The sequence below is a fragment of the Rattus norvegicus genome, chromosome 12, assembly GCF_021556685.1.
Source record: "Rattus norvegicus strain SHRSP/BbbUtx chromosome 12, alternate assembly SHRSP_T2T, whole genome shotgun sequence".
Taxonomy (NCBI): Eukaryota; Metazoa; Chordata; class Mammalia; order Rodentia; family Muridae; genus Rattus; species Rattus norvegicus.
Window position 1 is genome coordinate 40,377,702 of NC_141545.1, and position 25,749 is coordinate 40,403,450.

Genomic DNA, 25,749 nt, shown 5'->3' on the forward strand with positions numbered 1-25,749 from the left:
AAGTATATTTCACCTTCAGTCGACCCTCTGACCCTTTTACAAGCCGGGTACACACTTCATGGAGGCTTGGGCTGACCTGCCTCCAAACTGGATTAAAGCACCCCCCTAGGCATCTCATGACGACTGATTTTCTTTTCTCTCTCTCTTTTTTTTTTCTTTTTCTTTTTTTTTTTTTTTTTTCGGAGCTGGGGACCGAACCCAGGGCCTTGCACTTCCTAGGCAAGCGCTCTACCACTGAGCTAAATCCCCAACCCCGTTTTCTTTTCTCTTTAATGTGTATGTTTATGTGGTACGTGCGTGCATGCGTGCGTGCGTGTGTTATGCGAGTGCTCCAGACTCCAGAAGAGGACATTGGATTCCCTGGATCTGAAGTTATAGGACATTTCACCATGGAAGCCCTCAGTAAGAACGGCATGGCTCTCCAGCCTCAGGGCCGTGTCTCCCTTTGGTTTTGCACTCCCCCAGCCTGGCATACACTAAGCAGGAAATGATGTAAATGGGTGGATGAGCTCCGGGGAGGACTCACCACTGAGTATATTGATGTGGAAGACTCGGAGCTGATGACAATGTCACCCACGCGGATTGGTGTTTCATACTTTTTCGATTCCTCCGTTTTCTCTAAGACAATATCTTTCCCCTCCTCCCCACTCTTCTCTTTCTCCTCCTCTACCTTCTCCTCTTCCTCACCTCCCTTTTCCTTACTTCCCTCTTTTTCCTCACTTTTTTCCTCTTCCCCTGTCTCCTCTTCCTCCCATCTCTCTTCTCTTTCTTCTTTCCCTCTCATTTCCTCCTCCTCCCCTCTCACTTCCTTTCCCTCTATCTGTTCCTCCTTCTCTATCCACTTCCCCTCCAGTCCCTCTCCGTCCTCCTGAGACTCCTCCCAGGACAGAGTGCCTTCAGTTAGGCTCTGCTGCAAACGATCTTCTTCAAAACTCGGATTATATTCTTCTTCTTCTTCTTCCTCCCCCTCCTCCTCTTTGTCCATGTCTCCACTTTCTCTGGATTCTGCCAGGGGTTTTTCTTCTTTATCTGACATTCTTCTGTAGTTTCCTCTACAGAAAATTTGACATAGATTCAGCAGGCCCCTCTGTTTCCTATGCCAGCTTCCTAATGTGCTAACACGTCGAAACGGGCAGAAACAGTTCTGGTTCCTTCCTGTGGGAGGAAAAAAAGGAATTGCCAGCTACTTGGGAAAGCCTAGCTTAAGTCTCAGAAATCTTTAAAATATTGACTTCCAGGGCTTCCCATCTTTCTAGGACGGATCTGAGAGTCTTCTCACTTTAAATAATTCATATTCCCACAGGCAGCAAAACATATAAGGCAAGCATTTGCAAAACCCTCTGGCAGGATAAGAGAGGGAGGGAGGCTGGTGATTGAAATGTAAGTTTTCCGGTTAAAGGTTCCCTCCACAGTCCTTGTTCTGTGACTAGACACAAGTCACTTTGCCCTTCCCTCAAATTTGCTCACAGGCAAAAATAAAAATGATAATCCTAGCCTGATTTGAAGACTAGGGTGATACATGTCAAATACTCAACACAGGTCCACCAAGTGTTCACAAAATGTGATGGTGGGGGTATCAGGTAATATGGTGGGTGGGAAGCAAAAGCTTTTGCAAAGAACTTGACAGTTTAAAAGACCTTTCGGGTAGGTGAGACCCTAAGTCTGACTGCCTAAGGTAGACAGAGCCCCCTCCTCTGGGACTCACATGGTGGGAAAACCAACTCCCAAATGTTGTCATGTGATTTCAACACATTTAACATGGTGCCAATAAATAAATAAATTAATAAATTAAAAAAATTTTAATTCTGGACTGGAAAGATGGCTGGGTGGTTAAGAGCGCTCTGGCTGCCCTTTCAGAAGACCCAAGTTTGATTCCCAGCTCTGACCACAGTGGCTCAGAACCATCTGGAACTTGAGTTTCAGGGGGATCTGACACCCTTTTCTGTACTCTGTAGACATTTCATAGGTGGCACACAGACATACATGCAGACAAAACACTCTTGCACATAAAAATCATTTTTTAAAAAAAAAATTTAATTCCTCTGATACATTCTCTTATTTTGCACCTACAAGAATTCTTGTAAGAGTTTGGGAGCAGGAGGGCTAGGCCCATATCTGTAATCCCGGGATTCAGGAGGGAGAGGCAGGAGGATCACTCTGAGTTCTGGGCCAGCCCAATCTTTCTTTTAAAAAAGAAACGAAAAAGTTTGTGGCTCTGGGAAGCGTGATTTGCGACGGACAGAGCTAGAATTTAGTTCTTCTGTTTGGAAAAAAAATGCCACTTTGCCAGCACACTCGCCCGGACGATTTCCACACCCAGGCAGGGGCAATGCCACAGATGTGTTGGTTTATCCTACAACTAGATCCAGGAGTGACCTCTTCCTCTTCCTGAGGACTTCCCAGACCCCACACCCTTGCCCCCTGCCTGGCCAGGGCCCCCACCCGAGCCGCACCCTTCACTTCACACTTACAGGGTCGCTCCCACGTCTTTCCTCAAAAGCCTTGGGTCGTCCTGCCTCGAGGAATCCCAAGAGACCGCCAGTGGCTCCTGTCCATACTCCCTAGTGACCGTTGCCAACCAAGCTCCATCCCTATGGCAACAGCTAGTCGCGCCCGGCAGGAAAGCCAGGAAGCGGGATGGTAATCACGTGCCCAGAAAGCGGCCTCCAACCGGCCCAGCCTGCCCCCTGCTGGGTTAGCCGCTCTCGCTCTAGCTTTTTCCTATAGGGCACTTCGCTAGAGCTACTCCCCACACTGGCAATTCTGACTTTCCCAGAGTTGGACAAGACGTAATGAAAAAGTGTTTGTAGTTATTTTCTTCAGACTGGGCATTCGGAGGGTAGAGGCATGCTCGGAAAACTCGGAGGTGGGGGGTGGGGAATCCCTCAGCCCTTCCTGGGGGTCATAAAAGCAGTAAAATAAATGGATGAGTGAATGAACGAATACTAAATGCATAAATCAAAATTAGACGATGGGTCAGGTGTGATGTCACACCTGCGAACCCAGAACTAGGGAGATGAAGCCACAAGGGTCCAAGACAGCCTGGGCCACACAAGACTTTACTCTGTGTGAAAGAGTTCCGGGGAGCTGCCTGGAGTTGTACATCCACAGTGCCGTGGGGTTTTCTCCTCTGAGTAACCCGAGAAGGCTCACTTGTCCACCGGGCTGATTTGGGTGATTCGTTCCTTCAGTTCCCTGTCAGTGCAAGGTAAACAGATGTGTGCTCATGCCTCTCCAGGAAGCCATGCAAGAAATGGTGAATCACTTAGTAAGATTCTCCCAGCACTAAACCCAATGTTCTGGCCTCACAAAGGCTGCACCCAACCGCCCACCTTCTCGCCAGGGCACAGCATGCAGAGTTTAGCTAACTGGGATTGAAGCTATGTGGCGGGCATCATCTTGCTGTTAGCACGAAACATTTCAGCTTGGTTAAGTCCATTAGTGATGTTTGTGTTGAAGCGAGTCAAAGGAGCCCAAAGGTGGCATCCTGAGCTGTCCAAGGCCTGCTGCCCCCACTATGGGAGACTATGAATGACTCCCAACAAGTGCCACCACCTCGCATGTCCGAGTGTTGGTGATGAGGTGCATAGCTCAGAGAGGATGAACTGAATGGTTGGTACAAGCTGCGTTTTATTATAGAGGCTGGAAAATACTTGGACTTCTAGCCTACAACGGGAACAGCAAACACAAGTAAACATAGCAAGTCTGGCTACAAGAGAGGGATGCGTGGGGCTGTCTGGATGAAGCAGCCTGGGGGAGGCTTTCAAGTCCAGTGTGAGTAGTCAAAGCAGGAAGCACGCATCAGTACTGACTGCCATCAGAGAAAGCTGGTCTCTGCCTCCATCCTGAGCAAATCCAATCCAAGGACACAAGCTTCCTTGTAGAAAGTGCCAGACATCCAAAACAGAAACGGGTGGCAACTGGGGAATGACTGGGGCACATGGAGAAAGGAAGAAAAACGGAGTCACTAGGAATCACCCACACCAATTTTATCATCTTAAAATCAGAAGGAAGTGGCATCCACAAACCCCTTCACCTCGACAACAGCAAGCGCACCTCACCTTCCCACGCTGCCGACCCCAAGAGGGTCAATCTCTTTGTATTTTGAAACAGGTTTTCTCTGTGCAGCCCTGGCTGTCCTGGAACGCATTCTGTAGACCAGGCTGGCCTCGAACTCAGATCTGCCTGCCTGCCTCTGTCTGCTGAGTGCTGGGATTAAAGGGTGCATCACCACCACTGCCCTGTGGGGAGGCTCAATTACAAAAGCCCAAATCAGGAGCTATCTGCAGGGTCTTTTATTGTAGAAGTAAATAAGTCTGCTGTTTTCCAGTGGGTTACTGAAGAGGAAGCCAACACCACACTGGGCAACCTGTGAGACCTTGTGACCTTTGCTAATTTTGTTTGGAAGCAGATTTTTCCGTGCAGCCATGGCTGTCCTGGAACTCATGCTGTAGACAGGCTGGCCTCAGACTTAGAGATGCACCTCTCTCTGCCTCCTGAGTGCTGGGGTTGTAAGTTTGAGCCACCTCTACCTGGCCTTTGCTATGGTGGCTACACTGACCCAACTTCTGAGGCTGCATCAGACTCTCACAGCACTGCTAGCTGCTCATCCCCACGATGAACACTCATAGAGTTATGAGGTCCAGGTTCAGTTTCCAGCCTAAGAATCAACCTGACTTTAGCTCGGGAACTGATTTGCTTTGCACAACTTCTTTTCCAACTCCTTCTGAGCTTGGTTCTGAGTTCATGTGGAATCCAGGAGGGACTGAACGATGGTCATAATCACGTAACTGCAAAACTGGCTTTATCTGAGAAAGAACCCTGTAACAATGACAACCAGCCAAGTTTGGTGGCACACACCAGAAGACCAGGGGACCAGGGCAGGAAGATCCCAAGTGTAAGGCCGGTCCCGGTACACTGAGCTCCAGGCCAGTCTGAACTCATGAGATCCCATCTCCCGCACAACCCCGCCCCAGGCGTGTGGTCCTGCAGGAGGACGTTGCAGGGAGAAGCACAACATCTTCAGCTTTGTGGTAAACCTGAGGCAGGACTGGACTACATGCGACCCTGACTCAGAAAGAAAGGAGGGAGATGCAAGTCCCTGCGGCACTTAGGGGTGTGGTCTCTGGAAGGTCGACCACATTCCTCCAGGGAAGAGCCCACACCCATGAATATACCCGAAGCACAAATTGCACTCAGTAGGCTGTTTATTTAAAAAGGAAAAAGAGAGGGCAGGCAGCTAGAAAGTGAGCATGAGAGGACGTCTGAGAGGGACTGAAAGTGACAGGAAATATAGAAATGTACTATGTGCATGTATATATGTGTGTATGTATGTATGTATATGTGTGTGTGTGTGTGTGTGTGTGTTATGTACGTATGTATGTGTATAATACATATTTCTCAAAGTCTAGCCAGCCATGTTAGTATATGCCTCTAATGAGGCAGAGGCAGGAGGATCTCTTGTCAGCTCAAGGCCAGCCTGGTCTACACAGGAAGCTCCAGGACAGTCAGAATTGCACAGAGTCCCTGTTTCAAAAAACAAACAAAAGAATAAAACAAAAAAAAGGAAAAAAGAAAAGAAAATGACATCAGATCATTACTTGCCAGCGTCACCCTCACTCACTGGCTCATAATCTAGAGACTTCCCAGACAGGCTAATTTGCACTTTGCACAAGACGTAGCTAAGCACAAACCACATTTTTAATAATGCCTCAACCCAGAGACTACATCAGGCAGCCAAAGCGTCTCTTCCACCTCGACGCTCAGGCGTCCGCCACTCTCTTCCAGATCCTTACACTTGAGGGAGCCGAGAGAATGAGGAAATCCCCCAGGCCAAGCGCGGGCCCAGCTGAAGAAGCTCTCCTGCAGCTCCCAGGAAGCAGTCATCTTTGGAGAGGGGTAATATTGCAGCTGTAAGAGAAAAAGAGACACCGCTCAGGTTTGACGGCTCCAGCCTGGGAAACCAGCAGGTGCACACTTCTCTCTGAACAAGACTGTACTTCTTAATGTATTCACATTCCCTGTGTATGTAAGAGAGTGTGCGTGCGTGTGCCACGCACAGCCTGCAGGAGTCAGTTCTCTCCTGCCACCATGTGGATCCTGGGAGCTAACTCAGGTCAGAGATTTGGCAGAAAGTTCCTTCACCTGCTGAGCCATCTTGCTGGCTACTTTGCTTTCTCTTAAAGACAATGCCCCAGGATTGAGAAGCAGAGACTCTCAGATGACCTGAGGACCCACTGCCTCTTGCCTGCAGCCTTATTCATTAGAAAGGTTATTTAGCCACCAGTTTCCACACTCTGGGGACCACCATCCTTCAGTGGACCTGTCAGCACCCCCAGCCCTCTGTCTGAGCACACTATCCATTGGTGCCAGCACCCCCAGCCCTCTGTCTGAGCACACCCTCCATCAAGACCAGGGTGGGAGAGCATGAGGGAATCAGACCCCAGCCTTACCCCAGCAGTCCTTTTCCTGCCCAGCGGGTGGGAGTCAGTCTGAGCTGGTGCTTCTCCCCTCTGCGGATCACCATGACATTCAGGGGCTTCTGAAAGGCAAAGAAGGTCGTTCAAGCCCCTGCTTCCGTCTACTCAAGCAGATTCAGAATGTGGAGACACCACTTTCTGACCATGAAATGGACTGCTCTGGGCCCCTAACTGGACAGGTTCCTCTCGCTGGTCACCAGCATTAAAGGACAAGGAAGAAATTAAGAAATTAAAAAATGGGGGTTGGGGATTTAGCTTAGTGGTAGAGCGCTTGCCTAGGAAGCGCAAGGCCCTGGGTTCGGTCCCCAGCTCCGAAAAAAAAGAACCAAAAAAAAAAAAAAAAAAAAAAAAGAAATTAAAAAATGGTGGGAGGGTAAGAGTGGTAGGAACTATGGTGACTTGAATGAGAACTGTTTCCTTAAGTTCCGGTATCTGACACTTGGTCCCTACCTGAGACCCTATTAGGACACAGACCCACTGTGGGAAACCCCCAAACCTGTTTTCTCACTAGCACTATGCAATGTCTAAGATAAGCTCTCGCCAGCTTGGGAGGGTACAACAGTTTCCTGCTGCTCCCCAGGAAAAGAAGGTAATTTTTTTTTTTTTTTTGGTAAGGGACTCCAAGGCTGGCCTTGAGTGGCCTGACCCCTCACCTCCCAGACTCTCCCCTATTCTCCATGCTCTCGGTTCTGAGCGCCAATCAACACCCTTTGGAAGCTTTTCTCCCTCTGCCTCCAAGGCCTTCGAACCAGCTGAAGGCGCTCTCTAGCGGCCACTCCACACAGTTTCTTTTTTTTTTTTTTTTTTTTTTTTTGGTTTTTTTCGGAGCTGGGGACCAAACCCAGGGCCTTGCGCTTCCTAGGTAAGCGCTCTACCACTGAGCTAAATCCCCAGCCCCTCCACACAGTTTCTATACCTGCCAAGATCAACCCTTAGCAACACTCTCCTTCAAGCCCAAACTAAAGCAGGACCCCACTGCCCTCCTCCAGCCCTCCTGGGCCTCCCCTGGTAACACTGGTCAGGATATGAAACTGCATATCCAGAACACGGATTTAACGTCTGCTCTCAAAGCAAGGACCCCCTCTTGGTTTTGTTCAATGCTGGAGCCCAGCCCCAAGCCCAGAAGTAAGCACACACGGGGAGATACTTAGGGAGGGAGAGACGCAGGGCTCTGATCTGTACTTTCAATGTTTTTGCAATGTGATTTTGTGTGTAAGATAAATCTGCAGTATACTCATTACTGAGACAGTTTACATACAATAACGATCACGTCTGGCTCAGTGCGTCTCCTGCACTCAGACCCATCACCACTATCTAACTGTGGAATGTCTGCATTATCCAAAAGACCATCGGCCAGCAGTCCTCATCCTTGCCCTCCCGCCCCAGCAACCACCAGCAGATCTCCTTTCTATCTTTCTGGATCTGCCTTTTAGGACGACTTCATTGAGGAATCACATGGTTTCGTGGTTGGTCTGTCACTTTATCTCATGTTTTCTTTTCTTTTTTTTTAAAGATTTATTTATTCATTATATATAAGTACACTGTAGCTGTCAGACACACCAGAAGATATCAGATCTCATTACAGATGGTTGTGAGCCACCATGTGGTTGCTGGGAATTGAACTCAGGACCTCTGGAAGAGCAGTTAGTGCTCTTAACCGCTGAGCCATCTCTCCAGCCCTATCTCATGTCTTCAATACCCATGTTGTAATGTGTAATGGACTATTTACTACATTCCTGTGGCTGAACTAGACACGCATCATTTTTATAATAAAGGCTACACACACACACACACACACACACACACACACACACACACACACACACAAAGTATTTTAGAAACAAAAGCCAAAAGACAGTGTGCTGGCATGGTGGTGCACCTTTAATCCCAGCACTCAGGAGGCAGAGGTAATTGGATCTGTGCGTTTGAGGCCAGCCTGGTCTACATAGTGAGCTCCAGGACAGCCAGGGCTACACAGAGAAACTGTCTCACAACAACAACAACAACAACAACAACAACAACAACACCAACAACAACAACACCAGTTTTGTAGATCAAAGCCACGACCTGGCACCTGGAAATGGATGGACCACTGAACCATACCCTGCTAGATGAAGATAGTAATTGTTCTCCACGGAGATTTCCTGGGCTTTGAGAGTATAGAATTTGATTATTCAGACCTGCATTTCTACAAGGAAAGCTGATGAAAGTTTGCTAGCAAAAGCATAATCTTGATACAACTGGAGACCACCAAAACGCTAACAGCACAGCCACATTTGGGGTCTTGTTGACTCTTGACTCTCAAGTAGGGCCCTGAGGATCAGGGCTGAGATCAGCTGTGTGGTTTTCAAACTCCCCATGGCAGCTTGGCTTTTATCTGACTGGCATACGGGACTCCCCAATAGTCTTCTGGAAAAAGCTTCTAAGGGAAGATCTATAGTCCTAGCAAAGAAGCTGGGACCTGGGGCTGGCAGGCTGGTTGGCTCAGTGGTTAGGAGCACTGGCTGCTCTTGTAGTAGACCCGGGTTCAATTCCCAGTACCCAAAGAGTAGCTGACAACTGTCTGTAACTCCAGACCCAGGAGGTCCGATGTCCCTTTCTCATCTGGATGGGCATCAGACATGCATATGGAATGCATACACAAATGCAGGCAAAACACATACAAAATAATAAATCTTTAAAAAAGAAGCAAAGGCTACATTCATGTAGAAGAATGCAGATTAAGCCCAGAATCTACTCTCAGTCACCACCCAAACACACCCTAAGTGTCCCTCACTCCTACGTGGATACACAGCGGATGATGCACAGGCACACACACACCATCCAAGATCTACCAACTCTTCATCTGAGTGCAAAGAACCATGCTGGAGAGAAGTGCTGAGGCGGCATGGTAGGAGGTAGAGCAGCGCACGCCTGTAACCCCAGTACTTGGGGGAAAGTGTGTGAAGAAGAACTGGGGCGCAGCTCTGTGTAGAGGGCTCACCTAGCACATGGAGCCGAATCTACAGAGCCTACCACACAAAGCCATCATGGCGGAGCATGGCTGTAATCCCTACACTTGGGAGGCAGAGGCAAGTCCACTCAGATTCACTTTTCACCTCAGAAAGAACTCAAAGCCTTCATCCTGAGATACGGTAGGCTGTTTCTCCAAAGCTAGGAGAAAACCCTGAAAGCTGGAGATGTGGGTGAGTCCCCGTCACAGGCTTCGCTGAAATGATGAACAGCAGGCTAGCAAGGCTGGACAGCCACAAACAAACACTGGGACAGAGACGACAGAGATGAGCGACTGTAACAGAGGAAAGCTTACGGAGACCAGAGGGGTGAGCACAGGGCGAGCAGAGAGGGGAGACCCTCCTGGACAGATGGATGGCATGTCCCAAGTCCTCTCCCACGCCTCCCTTTAGGATCCCCAATTCCCTTCTCCCCGACTGCGGGCAGGATCTCACAAGGCACTCCTAAGAGATAAGAAGCCACAGCGTGAGAAATGAAGGCTCAGGCCAACCACGGGATGGAGGTGGAGCCTTTGGGTGGCTATGGTGTCTGCTGACGTCCTGGCAGGTCTAGCAGGAATGGCTGACTTTCTGTCCAGCTAGACCAGTGGTTCTCAACCCGTGGGTTGCAACCTCCTTGGAGAGAACCACCATTTCACAGGAGTCTCCAAAGACCACCTGACAACACAGATGATGACATTACTATTTGTAACAGGAGAAAAAATACAGTTGTGCAGTAGCAACAAAAGTAATTTTACGGTTGGGGTCACCACAACATGAAGAACTGTATTAAAGGGTCGCAGCGTTAGGAAGGTTGAGAACCGTTGTACCAACAGACAAGCAGCACCTGTGGTTTTGGCCTTCTAACTTTCTAAATGGTATTAAAGGAAAGCCAACAAGACAAACGGAGTCTTCTAAGCAATCCCAAATAGAGCACCACCCACCTATGATATTAATAGAGGTGACTGTAAACTAGCGGGTTAAGTACTCATAATAATGAATGGTACCGGGACAACTAATATCTATCTGGGGGAAGAGTGACCTGGTAATGGGTGTCTAATTACACTATTTAACTAATTATAAAATAAATTCCAGGGAAATCTATGTGTCAGAGAAATCAGGACGTGCATGCATGGGCTGGAGAGATGGCTCAGTACTACGTAAAACCAGGCACGGAGGAGCACACTCATAACTCCAGTGCACTGGAGGAAAGGCAGTCAGAAAGTCTGAGATCATCCTAGGCCACACAGTGACTTCCCCAACATCTGAGATGTAATTTGTCTCAAATAGAAATGGTTGTCAATGGCCCTCCCAGAGCCTGCAACCCTTTTTTACACACAGGCTTCACAAGGAAAACACGTGCGTGCGTGCGCGCGCGCGCGCACGCACACACACACACACACACACACACACACACACACACACACACACACACACACACACACACACGGTCGTGCTGGGTGAAGCCGGAAACATCACGTGGTCTGAGAAAGCAGTGATGGACAACTGTACCCCACAAACAGCTGTAGGGGAACAGGGCCTGTGCCAAAATAAGACATCTTCCAGAACAGCTCCCGGACACAGAGGAGGGTCTAGACAGGATGACCAGGAAGGGCCATCATCTGTGTAACCCAGACAGACCCCCAGCGCTATGTATTGAACACTTGCTTCCCTCTGGAAAACTCTCACTCTGTGAGGCTAACCCCTTGGTGTGATGGAGTGGGAGACTGGACTTTAGAGGGGTGACATTTATGGGGGTGGAGCCCTGGTGACAGAATTAGTGATCCATCATTTGTGCAAACTATGGACCAGGAAACACCCCTACCAGACCCTGAATCTGTGGTACTCTGCTCCTGGACTTCCACCCTACCCTCTGAACTGTGTGAGCAGCATGCCTCTGTGGTCTGTGAGGCACCCAGACTCACCCCCTCGCTGTGCTGCACCACAGTGCCCACGTTCTGCAGAGACTGGAAGTTTTGGGTGTTCACAGAGCCGAACTCCACAATTTCATCATCCACTTGCAGGCCCTGAAGACAGGAGAAAATTAAAAACCAACTAAGAGGTTGAATGCGTTTCTGGTCGTTTTTACTGCTCAGTATACAACTCAGTGGCAAGGTCAAGAGCTTATCTTCTACAGGGAACATTCGGCAGGCTCTAGGTAAGGAGGTCGAAGACTAAACTCCTCATGGAGGATCAGCGAGTGAGCTCACCGTGGAGGTTCTTTCTAGGGCAGATCTAGCAAGAGGGCTCCAGATGTGCCCAACAGAGACCTTGCGGATATGTAAAAGGCTCCAGCTGCAGGTTAGCCTAGGCATACTTTTTTTTTGAGACAAAGCAAACATTGGCCCTCCGAGTCCCTAAGCAGCAGCCACAGGCCTAAGGCCAGCCAGAACCAGCGAGGTCCTTTCATTTCCGATCCAAGCCTAGCCACCGCTTACTGGCCTCTGTAACAACACTCGCCAGAGGGTGACTGCAGTGAGGTACCAGGTGGTGCGGATGCAGCTCTGATTAAAGAGCTGGTGTGCCGTGTGCAGTCTATGACTTGGCTTTATTTTGCTTTTTAAAATTGTTCGCAGCACTGGGAATCCAAGCCAGACAAGAGCTCTACCAAAGAGCTACACCCTCAGTCTTTTGTTGATTTTATTTCAAAATAGCATTTTCCTAAGTTGCCCAAACTTGCGTGAGTCTGTCTCCGCTGCCTCGGTGGTTGGGATTATGAACATACACCACTGTACCCCGTGGCCTCGTGACCTTTTCACCCAGTAGTCTGGTGACCTTTTTAAAGCTCTTTATTTTATTATCTAATGTGTTTAGGTATTTGCCTGCTTGTATGTCAGGTGCCCATGGAGGCCAGAAGAGGGCACTGGATCCCCTAGAACTAGTTACAGGTGATTGTGAACCTCGATTCGAGTCCTGGGAACTGAACCCGAGTCCTTTGGAAGAACAGCCAGGGCTCTTAATCACCGAGCCACCCTTTATCCCCCAGCCTTGGGACGACTTGTAGGATCTGGATTCAGAATTGAGTTCTGTCTGGTAACATGCGCCTTTAATGGGGAGGCAGAGGAATGTGGATCTCTGTGAGTCTGAGGCCAGCCTGGTCTACAGATTGAGTTCCAGGACAGCCAGACTACACAAAGACACCCTGTCTCAAAATACTAAAGAAAAAAAATAAAGGAAAGAATCCAGTTTTGCTTCCCTGGGGCTGTGTGTGCTGACTGGGGTTGCTTCAAGTTTGTGTGACTTGTCCTCGTGGGTCAGACAGGGAGAGCGGGAATACTGCCCAGCCACAGTGTTCAATTTAAATGCATGGCCACAAACTTCTACATGAATATTCACAGCCGAATTATTGATAACGGCCCCAATGCAGAAGAGATCCAGACATCCGTTAACTGACCAGCAAGCACATGCCTGGAACATAACGGATATTACTCAGCCGTAAAATGTAACGAAGCCTTCATATGTGCCTAGGCCCTGAACGAACCCTGAAAACAGGACTGCATATAACTATGAAATACATAGAATGGGCAGGTCTGTGCAGACAAGAATACCAGGGTTAGCAAGTCCTGAGTGGCTTCTGTTCAGCACCAATAAAAAATACTCTAAAGTTGGCAGTGGTACTTAATGTGTGGCCACGCTGTACCCTGCAGTGAGTCATCACGGCGTGAGCAGCCCAGTAACACTGCTCAAGAATCTATCCAAGGACACCGACATCACTTCAAGCTCTCGTCACTTTTTTCCTTCCCTGTCCAGGGAAATGGGTCCACGCCTTTAATGGGGAGACATGTATCACCTTCTACACTGTGTCCCTGGGGTCCCACAACAGGTCTCTCCATGAGTCCAGTAAGCTGACCCAATGTACACCAAACTCTGGCCAGCATGTGTCAAAGGGATAAAGGAATTCAGCCACAGAATGAGAGGGTGGGTCTGGCTTCTGGCAGGCCTCCGCACCCAGGGCTACCTAACTCATGGTACTGCTAAGAGTAGATTTGGGGGAGTCGGCAAAATTACCGCAATACTGGCTGGGGAACCAGGGCTGATACTGTTCACTCTGGCAAAGGCCTTGGGTAGGGCGGGACTGTCCGAGGCCAGCCTACGGTTCATGGCCTCTTCTCGGGCTTCAGCCATGTCCCGAGCCTGCTTCTCTTTGTCCCGAGCGTGTAGCTGGTGTAGGGCCTCCTCCACCTGCTTCATCAGTGCCTTGTGATCATTCTGGAGACCTGGATAGAAAAGACAAGGGAAGACAGCTCAGGACACAGGAAGATGAGAAGAGACACCTGAATTCACTCACAAGAGTGGTGACACAAGAGCCTAGTGAGCCATGTGTGGGATGCTCAGTGTAGGTTAGGCTCCTGCCAACTGATGGGGCTCGAGAGGCAGATTTAGTGCTGCCAAATCTTTGATTTTCCTAGAAAGGCTAAAAACTAAGGGCTTTGAGGGAACTACCTCTAAGTTTTCAGTGCTAAAAGCTAATTCACAATATTGAATCAAGGGCTGGAGAGACGGATCAGCAGTTAAGATCAGTGGAAAGGACCCAGGTTCAATTCCTAGCACAGAGGCTCACAACTGTCTCGAACTCTAGTCCCAGGGAATCTAATGTCCTCTTCTGGCCTTTGCAGGCACCTGGCACACATGCTGTATACAGGCAAAACACCTATACACATAAATAAAAATTAAAATAAGATATATCCGTGGTAGTCCAACAGATCCTGTCTGGAGGCCAGTCCTGCAAGCAGCCAGCATTTAATGTCCTTTTAAAACCTTAAAAATTATTTTCCTCCTTCCCTGGACCCCACTCCTTATTTAATCCAGACCACTAGGTTAATATAACTCACTCCATAGTCTCAAAGGCAGCCTGGTACCGTCGCCCTGTTAGTCAACCCACACCCGGGTCATAGACTCCCCAACTCTACAGGAGCCTTTGACTGGGCTGTTGGGTCATTCAGCCTTCCTGTCACTGTGGGGCAAAGGTGAGGCCCTCAGGAATTAGGGGACTTGGATACTCAGCCCACAGAGGCAGATGTGAGGGGATTAAAAACAGACACCAGGCCAGGAAGGTTTAAAGTGGAGTCCATGTCGTATACACAATCCACCTGTATTCCCCACACTGCTGTGGGTGAGAGGACCAATGACTGAGTTGCTAATACATTACAGTTCCATATCAGAATTCAAAAGGTTCTCATCGCCTGGAAACCCTTCCACAGCAATAATTTCAGAACTAAACTTAAGCTGTCACAAACATACCGTGCTAGCACTTACTGGTGATTAGAGACTGGGGACTCAGCATAGGGGACCTTTCTGTACAACCTTCCCAATTTCAATGTAAGCCTAGGATTGGTCCTTAAGAAAAGCCCATGTTTAAGAATACATTAAACTAGGGGCTAGGGATTTAGCTCAGTGGTAGAGTGCTTGCCTAGGAAGTGCAAGGCCCTGGGTTCAGTCCCCAGCTCCGAAAAAAAGAACCAAAAAAAAAAAAAAAGAAAAAGAAGAATACATTAAACTTGTGGGAATAATCTTTCAAAAGAATACTAATGGGGGAATTGTTCAATCACATTAATAAAGTCATTAAGATGATACAAAATTAACACAGAGTAGAACAGTGTAAAATGGCCAGAAATAGGCTCGGCATAACTGAAAACCCCACGTGGTACAGTAAGTTCTTAGCGTGCAGCCCTGGGTTCCATTCCCAGCAGTGAATGCACACACCCGCGCACACCCACACACACACAGTGTATAATGCTGCTGTATTTCAAATTAGTAGGAAAAGAATGGCACTGGAACACGAAGATAATCAGCATTCCTCAAACCTGCCAGGTCCTGCTTATGTGGAAGGGAGCGGGCCACATCCCTGGGGGTTGAGAGGCTTGGGGTGAAGCTCAGGATGTCCCTCCCACTGGCTGTCTTCACACGGTTTTCCTATTCTCTGCACTTCCTTAGTCGCTTTAATATAAAACTGGACCTTTTTAGAACCGGAATATTCAGGGAAGCGGATGCTCTGAGGTGCTCTGTCACCACAGCGTGGCTTCGAGGGAGCTTGCACCCACCTCACTCACTCTGCATCCCGCTTATAGAAGCTTCTTTACCCGAACACTGCAGGCAAAGCCACCACATCCTCAGTGGAAACCATGAGGTGCAAACCGTGCGTGACTGGTCTCCTACTGTAACTGGATGGAGGGCTGATTATCCACCAGTGCCAAGTAAGAGATGCTCGCATCCTCACCCAGAAGCTGGAGCACACGTGACCTCTGGACCCGGAGAGGAGGGATGAGCCTGGATTTTCTGGGAGGGCCCAGTATCATCACGGGGGCCTTAACAAGTTAAAGAGGGAGGCAGGAGGGAAGAGGAAAGATTTGATAGCAGCATCAAAGGTTAGAAAGATGAGGTCGGGGGCTGGGGATTTAGCTCAGTGGTAGAGCGCTTACCTAGGAAGCGCAAGGCCCTGGGTTCGGTCCCCAGCTCCGAAAAAAAAGAACCAAAAAAAAAAGAAAGATGTGGTCGCTAAAGACAGAGGATGACAGCCAAGAGCCAGAAGACAGACACAGGTGGCTTCTGCAAAGATAAAGAATGACAGGGGCTGGGGATTTAGCTCAGTGGTAGAGCGCTTACCTAGGAAGCGCAAGGCCCTGGGTTCGGTCCCCAGCTCCAAAAAAAAAAAAAAAAAAAAAAAAAAACCAAAAAAAAAAAAAAAAAAAAAACCAAAAAAAAAAAAAAAAAAAAGAATGACACCAGCCCCAGCCACTGGGGGGCGCCAGGCCCACAGACACCTGGATTGTCAGCAGACTTTCGGACGGGCTCACCTCCAGAACTGTCAGAGATAATAATCATCTGTGGCTTGTCACAGCAGGAACACAAACCCAATGTCCTCTGCAGGTGCCATGCTCTGCCAGGTACTTCATGAGCGTGATGGGCCTGCAGCAAAGCAGGCTCGCTCAGCCTTCCTGACAGGCAGACGGCTGTGAGAGGAAAATGCTAACTGAACGGTGAACTCAGGGTGGGACGCCAGAACCTTTTCTCCTGTCGCCTGCCTCCTGCCTGAACACAGCCTGGGCGCTGAAGACAGGCAGAGCCTGGTTTCTGCCGACCTTTACACTGCATACTTGAGTCTGAGAGCCAGCCCAGGTCTTTTCTGCTTGCACAGTGGCCGCCATGTCACTACCCTGAAGGGCTGCCTCCTGGACTCCATGGGGCTGGTGAGAGACTGGTCTGGGCTTCCACTCTTAATTCAATGAAGTCCCATAACAAAGTAAAGTTTTCATTCCTTGTTTTTTACTTTCTTTTTTAAAATCCTCTTTTAAAAAAAGATTTATTTATTTTATGTATGAGTACATTTTAGCTGTCTTAGACACACCAGAAGAGGGCATCGGATCCCATTACAACAAACTCCTGACCTTTATAGCTGTATGCTACCACACCAGCTTGAAGCCAAGTTTTTTTTGTTTGTTTGTTTTTTGTTTGCTCTTGGATTTTTGTTGTTTGTTTTGAGACAGGGTTTTTCTCCAGATGGCTAGCCTGGAACTCACCCTGTAGACCAGGCTAGCCTCAACCTCACAGAGATCCATCTGCCTCTGCCTCTGCCTCTGCCTCCTGAATGCTGGGTGTAAAGGTGAAAGATGTGGGGGTTGGGGATTTAGCTCAGTGGTAGAGCACTTGCCTACCAAGCACAAGGCCCTGGGTTCGGTCTCCAGATCCGAAAAAAAGAATTAAAAAAAAAAAAAAGGTGAAAGATGTGTGCCACCACATCTCACTTTGAAGCAAAGCATTTAAAATAAAAAAACTAAGCCATCAACACAGAACTCTGCCATTTCCCCATCCCCTTGGTTCTCAGTTCCACGATGGAGACAAAGCAGAGAAGCTTCGTAATGCTCAATGTAAATCACCCCCATGTCTTCTGCCCCCCTACCACAAGCCAAGACAGCCCCAGAGAGGGTCACTCACAGATGATGTTGTGCCTTGCTGTTCGGACCTGATACAAATCCACATCTGCCCGGGGGTAGCCCTCGCAGTCCACTAGAGGCTCGTTCATGCCAATTCCTTTTTGCTGAAAGAAAGATATGTGGTTAAAAATATTTCACAGGAGGGGTTGGGGATTTAGCTCAGTGGTAGAGCACTGGGTTCAGTCCTCAGCTCCAAAAAAAAAGAAAAAAAAAAATCTCACAGGTAATCAAGATGCAATTCCCTAGACCTCTGCCCTTCTAACTCATGATAAAAGGGACAGCAAGGACCACACAGTGATGTCTTTAACACACACCAGGTCCTTTAACTGTGTCCTTACAGCTACTCTCTGTAGGAGGTACCATTTTTAATTGATCTTTAATAATGAAAGCATTGAGGCCACAGAGATGACTCAGCGAATAAAGATGGCTGCCACTGAGCCTGACAACCCGAGTTCAATTCCTGGGGCCCAAAAGATGGAAAAGGGGGCTGGAGAGATGGCTCAGCGGTTAAGAGCACCTGACTACTCTTCCAGAGGTCCTGAGTTCAATTCCCAGCAACCACATGGTGGCTCACAACCATCTGTAAAGAGACCCGATGCCCTCTTCTGGTGTGTCTGAAGTCAGCTACAGTGTACTTATATATAATAAATGAATAAAATCTTAAAAAAAAAAAAAATGGAAAAGGAGCACAAACTGCACAAAGCTGTCCTCTGACCGCCATGCGTACTCTGTGCATCAACACTCCCCCCACACACACACACCATACACACATTAATAAGACACAAGCAGTGCACGAGAACAGTTCACACAAAGCAAGGCTGGACCGTAGGTCAGTGGTAGGGCACTAGACGGGCACATGCCAATCTTGGATTTAATTCTCTACAGCACAAAAACCAAATAACCACCCACCAGAATAAGTAGGGCTATAGGATGGAGCTCAGTGCTAGAGTGCTTGCCCAGCACTCCTCCCCACCCCTGCAAAGCCAGTGTGGTGACACATGACGGAGAGGCAGGAGAACCAAAGTTCATCCTTGCTTATCCAGTGAGTTCAAGGTTAGCTGTGGAGTCATGAGATCGCCTCTCCAAACCCAGTTAATTAAAGCAACATCAAACCACTCCAAAGCCTTCAGAGCCTTCTCTCCGCCCCATCCCTGACCTCACCCCTCCAACTCCTTCCTCCCAACCGCTGACGCTTAGCTGAAGCCTTGATGCTAGAGGAAGCAAACTCCAGAGACCGCAGTGGGACCAGGTCTTGACTCTTCCAAAACTAAGAGACCTAAGGGGCATAGCAAGGTCCCTTCATCACTGGATGGCACGGCTGCCTCCAGGGAAGGAAACGGACTGAGTGGCTGGGAATTAGGCAAGGACGGGTAACTTTTGTATTTGATAAACATTAGCAGGTTCTGAATCTGGACACTGGGAAATGTATTCCTTACTCAAAGCAACACATTCATTTAACACTTTACATTTAGTCTCACTGTTTACTCAGGCTGTTCCCAGCTCGCTGGAATCAACCAATCCTCTTGCCTCAGCCTCCTGAGGAGCCTCCTGAGTCACTGGAAGCAGAGGCACCTCCGCTTTGGGGCCCGCTTTAGTAACTATTTATTTGAGGCAGGCTCTCACACTGTACCTCTGAAACTCTAAGAATATGTTTGAGTATCATAACCAACATAGAGGGAAGAGGCTCATGGGGGCTCAGAGGCTTGAAGTTTCGGCACACAAACGGACAGACTCGTTACACGCTGTCTGATGGGTGTTTGTGGGTGGGTATATCTGGAGACTCTTCGTTTTAACTCTGTGGAGAAGCAGAACATTATTGTGGAAGCCACTCCATCATGATCCTGGGGGGAAGGAAAGAAGGAAAAAAAGAAAAAGCAAAAGCCTGTGGTTCCACTGCCCCTGCACGCCCCCAGTGACCTACAGCACCCCAGCGAGGGGCACGCCCCCAGTGACCTACAGCACCCCAGCGAGGGGCACGCCCCCAGTGACCTACAGCACCCCAGCGAGGGGCACGCCCCCAGTGACCTACAGCACCCCAGCGAGGGGCACGCCCCCAGTGACCTACAGAAACCACCCCAGCAAGGGCACACATCAGTGACCTACAGAGTTCTGCCTCTTCACAGTTCCACCAGGTCTCGAGAGCATCGCCCTGGGCACCAAACGTTTAATATGGGAGGGGCATTTGAGACTCAGAACAGGACATGCCATACACGTGAAACCATGCAATGCCAAGCACACTGACACACTTATAATCCCAACATGGAGGCAGGCCAAGACAGGACAACTGCAAATTTGAGGCCAGCTTGAACTAAAGAGCGAGTTCAAGGCCAGCTGGGACTTTTAGCCAGCCATGAGTTAACAAAGGAAGCTAGGTGTCACAGTGCCGACCTATAATCTCAGCACTCAGGAGGCCGAGGCAGGATTGCCAAGAATTCAAGGCTAGCCTGGGCTATATAGGAAGTACTAGGAGATAGCCAGATGAAAGACAGAACATGCACAATACAAGGTGTTTTACAACGTCCTTCTGACATGGCTTTCAAGATACATGATACACATGATATACATGATAGCACGGGCAAGCATTTACAGCATGATTAACTCAGGAGTCCTTCTACTGTCAGCACCTGTGTATGGTGACTGTGTTCTATTTATCCGTTGGCTGGAGGAATGTGTGGCTTTGCACTTCCTAGGCATTTTAAACAATGTGTGAAGCCCGACTTTAGCTACTTTGTGGGTTCTTTCTCCCACCCTTCTCCACCCTTTCAACCCCCTAGATAGGAGAGAGAAAGGACAGAGGGGAGGGGGCAATGTTATCATCAGACCACTTCCAGCTGAGTAGGAACCTCTGAGTTCCTTGGGGCAAGTTTGGCCAGGACACCCAATTTCTTCTTCTTTGCACATGATTAGTTAACCAACGGAGACCAACAGCAACCCATAGCGACCACCCAACAACCAACCACAACTCCACCACTCAGGGTCCTAGCATTTACAGATCCTCTAAAAAGTCCCCAAAACCCCAAATGCCACACAAGCACAGAAACTGTCTGCAGCTGGCAAACTCAGGCTGCTGCTAGAGCATGCGGCAAACCACAGTCACCAGCGCCCCTTGGGATTATAACAAAAGCCAGGCATAGTCCTGTATTTGTGGTTTTCAAAGGAACCAAAGTTCTCAATACAAATGTAAATGGATTTTTTGCATGACATGTTTGCAACAATCAAAATATCAAATGAGGAATGGATTTTCTGGGTTATATGTAAACTCCTTGTTTATTGTTTTGGACAGCAATTACACCATTTTACAGTTGTATGGTATTTCCAATTTCTCCGTGGTCTCCTAGAATATCACCTACATTTTCGTTAGACCCATCCTGGTGAGTATGAGGCAGTTCTCACTGTGATTTTAACTACATTTCCCTAATAGCTCTGACCGTTCGGCATGCTTTGCCTTACGTGTATGAGTGTTTTGGCTCTGTGTATGGATGTGGACCGTGTACATGCGGTGCCTACAGAGGTCAGAAGAGGCATTGCATACCCTGGAAGCAGAGTTACAGATGGCTGTGAGTTACCACGTCTGTGGGTGCTGGGAACTGGTCGCAGGTCCTCTGCAAGAGCAGACAATGCTCTGAATGTGTGCCCGAGCTTCTTTTTTTTTTTTTTTTTTTTTTTATTTATTATATATAAGTACACTGTAGCTGTCTTCAGATACACCAGAAGAGGGCATTGGAACTCTTTACAGATGGTTGTGAGCCACCATGTGGTTGCTGGGAATTGAACTCATAACCTCTGGAAGAGCAGTCGGGTGCTCTTAACCGCTGAGCCATCTCTCCAGCCCCGTGCCCGAGCTTCTTAATCAACCATACATACTTAATTTAGGGAACGTCCACTTAGATCCTATGCCTTTTTCTAAGGAGGATGCTTGTGCATCTATTACTGTGATTTACTGCTGCTTTTAGTGCACACCCCAGGCACCAGCTTAGGAGACAGTTTGCAACTACTTCCTTCCATCCTGTGGCTTCTCTTTTCATATTCTTGACTAAGTATTATGAAAGGGGAGTTTTTAGCAGTGATATCTAATTTATCATTTTCCTTTCATAATTTCTTTTTACTTTTATGTGGGGGAGGGACTGGGTCTCACATATGTAGTCTAAGCTGAACACCTGAGAGCCTGTCTTTTTTTTTTTTTTTTCCCTGTTTTGTTTTTCTGTTTTCTGTGTAGCCATGGCTGTCCTGGAACTCACTCTGTATACCAGGTTGGCCTCAAACTCAAACTCAAGAGATCCGTCTGCCTCTGCCTCCCAAGTGTTGGTATTAAAGAAGTGAGATACAACCACCCAGCTGGGAGCCTGTCTTTTTAATTAATTAAAAATCAGAGCAGACTTTTAAGCTTCAAGCCCTCAGCAACCAAAAACCAAGTTAGTCAAAGCAATTAGCATACACTCTTACCTTACAGTTAAGAGAAAACAGCCTCAGATTTTGTGCAGCACAGTTATAATTTTTCCTCTTATTTGGTTTTTAATGCATGTGTTTGTGTGTATGCATGCAGGGGTACCTGTGTGTGCACATACATATGCATGCCATGCAATGAGCCGGTCGCAGGATAATCTCAAGGGGGCATCCGCAGGAACACTGTCTACCTCCTTTGAGACAGGGAGTCTCACCAGCCTACAGCTCGTCACACAGGCTAGACTGGCTGGCCATAAACCCCGGGGATCTTCCTGTCTCTGCCTGTCCAGTTGGGATTACAGACAAGGACCACTATACCCATGAGTTCTAAGGACTGAACTCAGGTCTTCGAGTGTGTGAGGGATGCATTTGACAGTAGCTCCCCAGCTCCTCTACCTACCGCTGGTTTGTTCAGACGGGGCCTTGCTGTTTCACTGGAATTCTCTGTGTAGAACAGACTGGCCCTGAACGTGCGGCAATCTCCATGCCTTTGCTCCCGTGAGGTTGCAGGTATACAATACCGCACCCAGCTAAATAGTAAAGAATAGACCAATACCAAAAGACAATATGTGAGGTGTATGATTCTCCTTGAGTAGGCAAGTAACTTCAGTTTAAGAAATGAGTTTTGGGGGTTGGGGATTTAGCTCAGTGGTAGAGCGCTTGCCTAGCATGCGCAAGGCCCTGGGTTCGGTCCCCAGCTCCGAAAAAAAGAACCAAAAAAGAAAAAAAAAAAAAAAAAGAAACGAGTTTTGGCCAGGCGGGGATAGTGCACGCCTTTAATCCTAGTACTTGGGAGGCAGAGCCTGGTGGATCTCTGCGTTTAGGACAGCCAGAGCTACAAAGAGAAATACTTATTCGATCAACAAAACAAAAACTGCTTTTTACCTACTTTCAGTACAGGTCTAAGGTTTGCCAGCCCTGAGGTCTGTGACTTAAAACAAGTGACTTCTTACTTACACACACACACACACACACACACACACACACACACAGAGGTTATTATTTTTTAAAAGAGATTTGTGTCTGTTTAAATGTATCCCCGAGCATGTGGAGTTACAGGTGTTTGTGGGACACGTGAATTGTAATACGGTGAGTGCAGGATTTGAACTCCAGTTCTCACGATTATGCAGCCAGTGTCTTTAAACTCAGAGCCATCTCTCCAACCCCTGACTCTGCCTCTTTGAGCTTCAGGGACACACACGACTTAACAATGGAGTTGTGACAATCTCCTGATACAACACACATACAAGATACTACCTTTCAGGCATATGGTCAGCACCTACCTGGCATATAGAACCTCTAGAGGATCCATTATGTGACACCCGTCCCCCAGGAGTCATTGCACCCAGCCTATCTGAGTGTGATTTAGCCTCCCCTTCCTCTATAAACTGACTTGTGGTTTTAAGAAAAATACATCTGCTTAAGAGATAAACATCACTGAGCCAACCACTGCCTCTTTGGTGCATCTGCTCCACTCTGGGCCTCAGTTTCCCCATTTACAGTAAGGGTAATGCGCTTTATCTGTCATTACTCAAAGGAGCCTTAGTAGCAGAGGTGGGAGTTATCCCGAAATACAGAGTCTTTTCCCCACCCCAATTGGAATCTGCATTTTATTTTTACTTTGTTTGTTTGTATGTTTGAGACAAGGTCTAATATAGCCCAGGCTGGCCTCGAGCTTACTGTGTAGTCAAGAATAACCCTGAAGTTTTGATCCTCTTGCCTCCACTTTCCAGGTGCTGGGATTAAATAAGGATGTCTTCCCTGGCTACAACATGCAATGTAACAAGATGCCCAGTTAATTCTCACAGTTGACACTTAAAAAGTCCTAATGAAAAGCGGGGTACAAGGCGCACCAAACCTTGTACCATTACCTATAGAAGGTGACAGTGGCGATTATCACTATGCCTCAGCAAATATTCTATCCCTGTGACCAAGGCAGTTTAACTAATGCGTTAGGCCTACCACGGTGGCACAAGTCTGTGAAGGATCACGAGTTCGAGGCCAGCTTGGGGCTGCGTTAAAAACAAACAAACAAACAAGAAGCTTAAAAATGCAAAGTTAATGCTTCCGAAAATGAAAATAAATCCCACGTCAAGGGAAAGTACTTAAAAACGGCGTCTGGCCCGCAGCAAAGGCCCCCTAGGAACCCCAAGCCTCATCACTAGGCCTCCCCATCCTGTCCGCCACACTCACGCTCTCGAGGACGTCGTAATTAGCCTTGATCTGCGCCTCGATTTCCTCCTTGCGTCGCATCAGCTCCTGGATGTCGCTGACCGCGGCCGCACGGGCCTCAGAGGACTCTGCCCGGTGCCGGACTTCCTCACTCGACATCGCGGACCTCAGCCTAAAACGCCGGACGCCAGGTTTCCCGGCTACGGACACCGGGAGGCTGGAGCTACGGGTCCTCCCAAGGGACAAAATACTTCAGCCAATGCACAAGTACTGAGTTTGGAGGTGGGGCGAAGTCACCGGAAACTCCAGCTAAATAGACCACGTGGTTTTCAGATGACCCGGCAGAGCTAAGTGGAGACAGGATGACGTAGGCTTTTTTTTTCTTTTTTTTTTTTTTTTTCCGGAGCTGGGGACCGAACCCAGGGCCTTGCGCTTGCTAGGCAAGCGCTCTACCACTGAGCTAAATCCCCAACCCCATGACGTAGGCTTTAACTCTCGTTTTATACGTGACTTATTTCCACTTTTCTTTCTCATTCCTTCCTTTCTTCCTTCCTCCCTTTTTCATTCTGCCCCTGTTTCTCCCTCCCCCGTTTTTCAAGATAGGGTTTCTCTATGTGCCTCTGCCTCTTGAGTTCCGGGATTAAAGCCACCACATCCGGTTCACACATAGTTTTCATTCACTCAGCCTTCACTGGTCACCGGCTGTATGAAAGTGAGAGAATCCAGTCTTGCCGATACACTTCAGTTCTTAATATCTACGAAGCCCCTGAGCATTTAGAAAAATGCTTTCAAGCGATTTGCTGCCTTTCTCAGACAAGATCAAGTGTATCTCAGACGGGCCCTCAAACTCGCTCTGCAGATGAGGAAGACCTTGAAACTATTTCCAAGTTTTTAGAATTGGAAAAAGGAGTGGGTGTTCCTGATCCCCAATATTGCATAAACCATACCTGGTGGTACATGCCTGTAATCTCTGCCTGTGGAGGGAGGGTCAGATGCTGGGCACTGAAGAATTAGGTTATAAAAAAGAGGACTTGAGGGCTGGGGATTTAGCTCAGTGGTAGAGCGCTTACCTAGGAAAAAAAAAGCTCACCCTGAAAAAGCCTGGGAGCTACCCTGAGACTCCTCTGGTGAATACCTCATGAATAAGAACATCTCCCCCCCCCCCCCCCCCCCCCCCCCGAGCTGGGGACCGAACCCAGGGCCTTGCGCTTCCTAGGCAAGCGCTCTACCACTGAGCTAAATCCCCAACCGAATAAGAACATCTTAAAACTCTTGCAGAGGGCCTGGGTTTAGTTCCCAGTGCTCACTGGAAGCTTACAACTGTCGGTTACTCTAGTAGTGCCCTCATCTAACCTCTGTGACCATCAGTCACACACATGGTGCACATACACCTATGCAGGAAAAAATTTTGCACACTGTCCTAGTTAGGGTTCTATTGCTGTGATAACATTCCATGGCCAAAGCAACTTCAGGAAGGAAAAGCTTGATTTGGTATACATTTCCATATAACTGTTCATTGTTTAAGGAGGTTAGGGAAAGAATTCAAACATTGCAGGAACCCGGAAGCAGGAGCCAATGCAGAGGCCACGGAGGGGCGCTGCTTGCTGGCTTGCTCCTCTTGGCTTGCTCAGCCTGCTTGCTTATAGAACCCAGGACCACCACTCCACAATGGGTTGAACCTTCTCCCATCAATTACTAATTAAGAAAATGCCCTACAGTTGGATCTTATAGAGG

At 48.2% G+C, this 25,749-nt stretch overlaps 2 protein-coding genes across 7 annotated transcripts in view; both read right to left on the reverse strand.

The window, feature by feature from the left end:
• Cfap251 (cilia and flagella associated protein 251) overlaps nucleotides 1–2,668 on the reverse strand; it is a 72,851-nt gene extending 70,183 nt beyond the window's left edge. The window contains 2 exon segments of one of the 2 annotated variants that reach the window (NM_001431746.1): nucleotides 527–1,155; nucleotides 2,472–2,566. In NM_001431746.1, the coding sequence (NP_001418675.1) occupies nucleotides 527–1,036 (510 nt within the window). In that variant the 5' untranslated portion in view covers nucleotides 1,037–1,155; nucleotides 2,472–2,566. 2 annotated transcript variants of the gene reach the window in all.
• Nucleotides 2,669–3,612: 944 nt separating this feature from the next.
• On the reverse strand, nucleotides 3,613–24,234 carry Psmd9 (proteasome 26S subunit, non-ATPase 9). 5 transcript variants are annotated; one of them, XM_087577608.1, is made up of 7 exons: nucleotides 24,037–24,234; nucleotides 17,402–17,504; nucleotides 13,478–13,686; nucleotides 11,395–11,496; nucleotides 6,453–6,541; nucleotides 5,796–5,910; nucleotides 3,613–3,931 (listed from the first exon to the last, which is right to left on the reverse strand). In XM_087577608.1, exons 1-6 carry the CDS (start codon nucleotides 24,172–24,174, stop codon nucleotides 5,883–5,885), a joined length of 669 nt encoding a protein of 222 aa, XP_087433734.1. In that variant the 5' UTR covers nucleotides 24,175–24,234; the 3' UTR covers nucleotides 3,613–3,931; nucleotides 5,796–5,882.
• Between the last annotated feature and the right edge of the window lie 1,515 nt (nucleotides 24,235–25,749).